The sequence below is a fragment of the Myotis brandtii genome, unplaced genomic scaffold (assembly GCF_000412655.1).
Source record: "Myotis brandtii unplaced genomic scaffold, ASM41265v1 scaffold32, whole genome shotgun sequence".
NCBI lineage: Eukaryota > Metazoa > Chordata > Mammalia > Chiroptera > Vespertilionidae > Myotis > Myotis brandtii.
In genome coordinates this window covers 1,583,232-1,590,312 of record NW_005362269.1, presented here as the reverse complement: position 1 = coordinate 1,590,312, position 7,081 = coordinate 1,583,232, and the positions used below count along the sequence as shown (strand labels likewise).

The 7,081-nt window shown below is 45.8% G+C and overlaps 1 protein-coding gene and 1 pseudogene across 2 annotated transcripts in view; one reads left to right on the top strand and one right to left on the bottom strand.

Annotated features, from left to right (window-relative positions):
- Window positions 1–1,024: 1,024 nt before the first annotated feature.
- LOC102260635 lies at window positions 1,025–2,315 on the bottom strand (annotated as a pseudogene).
- Window positions 2,316–3,178: 863 nt separating this feature from the next.
- Window positions 3,179–7,081, top strand: part of RPS14 (ribosomal protein S14) — a 6,060-nt gene continuing 2,157 nt past the window's right edge. Inside the window, exons 1-3 of one of the 2 annotated variants that reach the window (XM_005870485.2) lie at window positions 3,179–3,285; window positions 5,083–5,233; window positions 6,046–6,207. In XM_005870485.2, coding sequence (XP_005870547.1) covers window positions 5,085–5,233; window positions 6,046–6,207 — 311 coding nt within the window. In that variant the 5' untranslated portion in view covers window positions 3,179–3,285; window positions 5,083–5,084. Of the gene's footprint in view, window positions 3,286–4,491; window positions 4,511–5,082; window positions 5,234–6,045; window positions 6,208–7,081 lie in introns of those variants that run through there. The other variant, XM_014543095.1, reaches the window with a different exon arrangement.

Sequence of the window (7,081 nt, the reverse complement as noted above, 5' to 3'; positions counted from 1 at the left end):
TGTTCAGTGGCATCAATTCCAGTGCACAAAGGGCTATATGCTATTCTGCATAATCACTCATTTTGTTCATTAAGTCCATTACATGGGCTTTATATATATGTACTGTATAGATGTATATCCTATACATACATATACACCTATACATATATATGTACATGCACACATATACATACACACACAAATATATACAACCTACTTCTTAGCCCTTCCACATATCTTCATCTGTACATTTTTCTAATCTTTTAAGGTCCTTCAATCGTGTTATTAGAGGCATATATGGAAGTAGCTATTAAACGTATAGGCTTTGAAGTCAGAATACCAAATTGGTCATGAATGTGCAATCTCAGTTAAAATTCCTTATCTATAAGTGGGAAACCAAAACAGTATCTATTTGATCATGCTGTGAGGATTAAATGAAGCAATGCATATAAATCACTTATCCCAGGTTGGAATACAATAACAAGCACTGAATAATTTATTTTTTCTTTTAGATATTTGAAATACAACTTTATTCTGATTCTAAATAAAAAGGAATAGGAATATTCAGTATCAAACAAGGTTTTAACACTGAATATTGTGATGTGACTGTAACAGTCTTATATTTGAAACTCAATAAGGAAACCCAAGCCAGGTAGCTCAATTGGTTAAAGCATCCTCCAGATACACCAAGGTTGTGGGTTCAATCCCTGAGGGCACATATAAGAATCAACCAATGAGTGGATAAAGAAGCAGAACAAAAAAGTGAAGTTTCTCTTTCTTTCTCTTCCTCTCTAAAATCAATTTTTAAAAAAGCAAGGAAACAACTGTGTTCTAAAATAGCTAAATATGCAGGCCCCCAAAATGAATGTTTTTTTTAACTGCCACATTCGCTCTGAGAGCCCATTCATCTCCTTCAGCATCCCAAAGATCAAGCACATGTTCTGCTTAGCTATCTAATGAAGTGGCAAACACGCTGCACCACTGACATCGCAGGACAGTTGCCCATAAAACTAGATTTCTGATGCTGAGCCCCAACTTCACCTTCTCACAGGTCGTCATCCTCATTCAGCAGAGCAGTGGTCCGAGTAACCTCTAGATCAGGGGTGGGGAACCTTTTTTCTGCCAAAGACCATTTGGATATTTATAACATTACTTAGAGGCCCAGTGCACAAATTCGTGTACAGGTGGGGTCCAGCCTGCCCTGATCACTGCGGGGGACACAGGAAGTTGGCCAGCTGGCCCCGTCCCTGATTGGGGGTGGGTGGGGCCAATTGGGGTGCGGCTGGTTGTGGGGAGGGGCCTCGGGTGGTTGGCCAGCCAGCCTTGTCCCCTAGTCAAACTCCCTGTGGAGGGGATAATTTGCATATTAGCCTTTTATTATATAGGATTCTCAGGCCATACACAATTATCAACTTAGAAATCAGCCTGCTATATTTAGTCAAACTTTTAATGAACTCACCCCTAATGTCTTGGCAGGCCCAGACCAAATGATTTCGTGGGCCTTATGGGGTCCATGGGCCGGACGTTCCCTACCCCTGCTCTAGGTCATGCTCAAACTGTGCTGCCAAAGCTGGGTCCATGACAACCTCTGGCGGGACAGGAGCAGACATGGCAACAAATGCTAAAGTTAGAGTCTCCAATTAGTTTTCTAGCAAGCCAGAGGAAGGGCTTTTTAAAGTTGTATTTTTTTGGCAGAAATATCGTACTAATGAAGATTCTTCTTTCAGTGGAAGACAACTGATTTCGCCTTAACACAGCAGTTCTCAACCTGTGGGTCGCGACCCCTTTCCTTTCATAGGGGTCGCCTAAGACCATCGGAAAACACATATATAATTACATATTGTTTTTGTGATTAATCACTATGCTTTAATTATGTTCAATTTGTAACAATAAAATTGGGGGTCACCACAACATGAGGAACTGTATTAAAGGGTCGCGGCATTAGGAAGGTTGAGAACCACTGCCTTAACATCTACTTGGTTGCCTTACAACATGATGTGGATGTTTCCACACATTCCTATCAGATTTCTATGCTAGTTAGGCACATTCTTGTAAGTAACTCTGGAAGTTACAGCAAAGATTATAATGGCACACTGGACTGGATGTAATAGTCATCTCTTTGTCCACCAAATTTCTCCTAACCAGCTGTATCCCATGCACTGAACTTAATAGGCCCTCTGTTGGTGTGGAACTGGAGGGAATGGACCTCAGCTCCCAAGGTAGCTACATACTTCTCAAATTCATCAGTCAGATGAGGTTTCATGAATGTAGTTTTTCCTGTCATCATCAACCAATACAAGTTTGAACTGAACTTGAAGCTCTCCTTGGACAGCCATTTGATGTCCTCCTGGCCCCCTGACTCTGGATAATTTATTCTTATTGTTCCCAGTACATAGTACGCCAAACTCTGATTGCCTGTTTTTTAATTGTCTTTAAATATATTTTTTATTGATTTCAGAGAGAAAGGGAGAGGGAGAGAGAGAGAGAGAGATAGAAACATCAATGATGAGAGAGAATCATTGATAGGCTGCCTCCTGCACGCCCCCTTCTGGGGATGAGCCTGCAACCTGGACCTGTGCTCTTGACTGGAATCGAACCTGGGACCCTTCAGTCCGCAGGCCGACGCTCTAGCCACTGAGCCAAACCAGCTAGGGCTGTTTTTTAATTTTTAATAGAATTTATTGGAGTGACACTGGTTAATAAAACCATATAGATTTCCCGTATACAACTGTATAACATCACCTGCATACTGCATCGTACACTAACCACCCAAAGTCAAGTCTCTTTCTGCCACCATTTATTCCCCCTCTGCCCTCTTCCATCTCCCCCGACGCCCTTTTCCTCTGGCAATCACCAAACTTTTGTCTATGAGTTTTTTTTGTTTGCTTGTTTTTGCTTAATCCCTTCATTGCCCGTTTTATTTTTGTTGTTCCCCTCCGCGCCACTAGGTGCGCTGCGCCTCCAGGCTGACCTGGCCCGGGGTCAGAACGGCGGAAGTCTTCTAGCCGGGGCGACTGCCATCTTAAAACACAGGCCTGCCTCTCTCGGCAGATGTGGCTGCATGGTGCAGTCTGAGACCGGCCCGCTGCCGGCAACACCCAACCCCTTACCTCCTTTGGAACTCGCTTAAGTAAACCGTCTTTTCGCGGGCGCGTCTTAATCTCCTTGGGAACGCTGAAGGCGGTGTCTTCCGGGAGGCCTCGCCCGGTGACCTCAGACGTACACTTCCGGGGACGCTAACGTGACCTGTAGCCCCGCCCCCTCCCATCTCTCTTTCCGGTGGCGGAGTCTGGACGAGACACGCAGGTAAGAGGCCTGGGCAAGGACAATCTGGTGGCATCCTGTGGCAAGGGGGTCCAGCGGGGCCCGGGTTCAAGGCCTTGGCCCCGCATATGACCGCTGCTACGTTTAAGCGACCGCGCGGCGTGGTTGGGAAGGAGCGGGGATTCTAGCCTGATGTGGGCTCCCGCCTTGACCCCGCCAGCTTCTTTCTGGGCGGTCGCAGGCCAGGCGCCTCAACTGTAACTTGTTAACTGGAAAATAGGAGTAATTGTCGCGCTGATCCCACGGGGTTGTGGTGAGGATTTAAAGAGGGAATGCAGGGGAAACGGCCCTGTGATGGGTGTTGCTAAGGCGGGGGTATGGCTAAGTCGGGCACGTTGCAAGTTCTGGGCGCCCAGGGCAAGGCCTCTGAAAGTCAGAAATTGGGTCAACTGTAACTTGTTAACTGGAAAATAGGAGTAATTGTCGCGCTGATCCCACGGGGTTGTGGTGAGGATTTAAAGAGGGAATGCAGGGGAAACGGCCCTGTGATGGGTGTTGCTAAGGCGGGGGTATGGCTAAGTCGGGCACGTTGCAAGTTCTGGGCTCGCAAGGCAAGGCCTCTGAAAGCCAGAAATTGGGGTTAGGGCACGGGTGGGCAACCCCTGGCACGCGTGCCAAACAGCACGCCAGTAACTTGCTGGCATTCGAAACCCTCTCATAATCTTCCATTTACAATTTTTTTCGTAATATCGACTTTTTTATTTTTCAGATAAATTCAGTGTAGCTGCATCTTAGATAAATAAATAATTTTACATAACAAGTAATCTTAAAGACCATAGACATGGATTGACGAGAGAGGGGAAGAGCAATTTCTATGCCTCTGCCTTAACTCTCCCTGCCTTCCTAGATCCGACCAGTGTTTTGGTTTCATCCACATACGCTTGTGAATCTTTGTTCTCAGTGATGAATTTTGTTAAGTCTCGTAATAGGAGTAGCCTGACGGATGAAAGTAGTAGCTCGTGCATATCTCTGAAGGTCACGAAATATAAACCTGATGTAAAATCTCTGCCATCAGTGATGGCAGCAGCTAAAGTCCCACTGATAATATCAAACAGAGTCATAAAGTTTTCTGTCGGACTATGAGTGTACACATATACATTAAAAAATAAATGTATTCTTCATCATCATATACTGTGTTTTTGTCACTCGAATGAATTTTATTATTTCTTCAAGGTTCTTCACATACGTACACCTTAAGAGATATCAAGTAGGCATAACATGTTCTCAAAAAATTAGGGTTGGCACGCAGAAGAATTTTGAGTCAGAGATTTTGCTGGTTTTGGCATGCACTCACAAAAAGGTTGCCCACCCCTGGGTTAGGGACTGCACGCCAGTGTTGGCTGAGCACCTGCCTGTTAACCCTAAAAACAGAGGTTGGGGGGGACTCAAGTTTTGTCAGGGCCGGTGGGGAGCGGCCGCACTGGGTTTCCCGCTAAGAAGACGCACCTGGGAATCCTGTTGCCAGAGTGTTCACAGCTGCCCCAGGACCCCTTGCAGGACCTTTGATCCTGTGCAGAATGTCCGCGGAGACCCTGGTCCACACCGAAAGGTGCCTGGCATGTGCCATTCATTACCCCCTAGGCCACCTCGATAAGGATTAGTATTGGCACTACCTCCGCAGTGCAGTTACTGGACCAGTAAAATAGGATGGTGCTTTTTTATGTATTAACTTTGTAAACCAAAAGAATAAGTAAATGCTAGGAGCTTTTTGAACCCAGGGACATAATAGCCAGGGGAAAAGGGTTCTGTTACTTGAGGATTCTTTGGATTTTCTTTCAGAAATGGCACCTCGCAAGGGGAAGGAAAAGAAGGAAGAACAGGTCATCAGCCTTGGGCCTCAGGTGGCTGAAGGAGAAAATGTATTTGGTGTCTGCCACATCTTTGCATCCTTCAATGACACTTTCGTCCATGTCACGGATCTTTCTGGCAAGTGAGTATCTGGGTGGAGAGGTGTAGGACCCAACTAATAATAAGCAAGGGGTTGGGGGAAGACATGCCCTGAACTGGGTGGCACTTTAAGGGGGTTTCTTAAAATAACTTTAAAAAGAATGTTCAGCCCTAACCAGTTTGGCTCAATGGATAGAGCGTCGGCCTGTGGACTCAAGGGCCCCAGGTTCGATTCTGGTCAAGGGCATGTACCTTGGTTGCGGGCACATACCCAGGGGAGTGTGCCTGATGGATGTTTCTAACTCTCTATCCCTCTCCCTTCCTCTCTGTAAAAAATCAATAAAAAAATATATTTAAAAAAAAAAAAAGAATGTTCAGATAAGGAAGCGTGCTTGGTTGGTAATTTCCCAGGCACTGGAGCTAGAAGAGAGGAGATGCTTTGTTTATGGCCTTACAGTGTGGTGGTCATTGAATCCTCAGTCTCTGGGTAAAGACAGTGGTGGACTGAAAGGGAGCCCTGGGTACAGGTTCTGGCTGCCATTAGCAAATTTTTGTGACTTGTGAACTCACTCAAATTCTGAGTTTGGTTTCTGCATATGTAAAATGAGGATAATAGTGCCCACCTCAATTGGGAGAAAGAAATGCAAAAGTAAGTCAATATATAATATAGTACAGAGTTTAGCTATTGTGGGACTTGAGACTGCCCATGAAAGCCCTCACGGCCTTCCCAAAGCCTAGCATGCATGACCTCCATCCTCTGCTGTCCCCAGCTGTGGTGCTCTTGACTCATTAGGACATGACACTCTGAGTCCTTGTTGGATGAGAAAGAAATGACCCTGTGCTTTTTGTCCCCAGGGAAACCATCTGCCGTGTGACTGGTGGGATGAAGGTGAAGGCTGACCGAGATGAGTCCTCTCCATATGCTGCCATGTTGGCTGCCCAGGATGTGGCCCAGAGGTGCAAGGAGCTGGGCATCACTGCTCTTCACATCAAACTCCGGGCCACAGGAGGAAATAGGTAAGGCTGAGGCTGAGAGGTAAGATCCCTGGGCTTGGGTGCCAGAACACCTGGATTTGAGACTTGGTTTTCTTTCGTGACCCTGCACAAGACATCTTGTGTATGTACGTAATTAATAATTGGTTCCTGTGTACTGTGCACTCACTCTCCCAGCCCAACTTACTGTATTTATGAACTCCGGGCCACAGGAGGAAATAGGTAAGGCTGAGGCTGAGAGGTAAGATCCCTGGGCTTGGGTGTCAGAACACCTGGATTTGAGACTTGGTTTTCTTTTGTGACCCTGCACAAGACATCTTGTGTATATACGTAATTAATTGGTTCCTGTGTACTGTGCACTCACTGCATACCAGATTCTGTGTTCTAGCTATTAGAGGAGGGTGATGGGGGAAAAGTAGATGGTCTCTACCCTCTTGTGTGGCACATTGGCAGTCAGACTTTAAACAACATGGAGGGGGTGTTTTCTGTTTGTGGCAAGTGCTGAGAAGCAAAAAGGTGTTGGGGATGGGTTGGTGGAAAAGTGTAATTTAGCTGCTAGAAAAAGGTCCTAAGATGTGAATGAACTTGGCACATCTGAGGGAGAGTGGTGTGAAGTGTAATCAGAGAGGTTCTGTTGGGACTGGGGGTAGGGGGGATAAATACTCTAATGGTAATGACCAATGGGATTGGGTGGTTTATTTTTTAATTTTTGTTATTTTTTTAATCAGGGAGAGAGAGAGATAGAAACATCAATGATGAGAGAATCATTGATTGGCTGCCTCCTGCAGGCCCCCCACTGGGGATCGAACCCGGGACCTTTCAGTCTGCAGGCCGATGCTCTATCCACGGAGCCAAACCGGCTAGGGTGGGATTGGGTTTTTTTAATTTTTTAAATTTT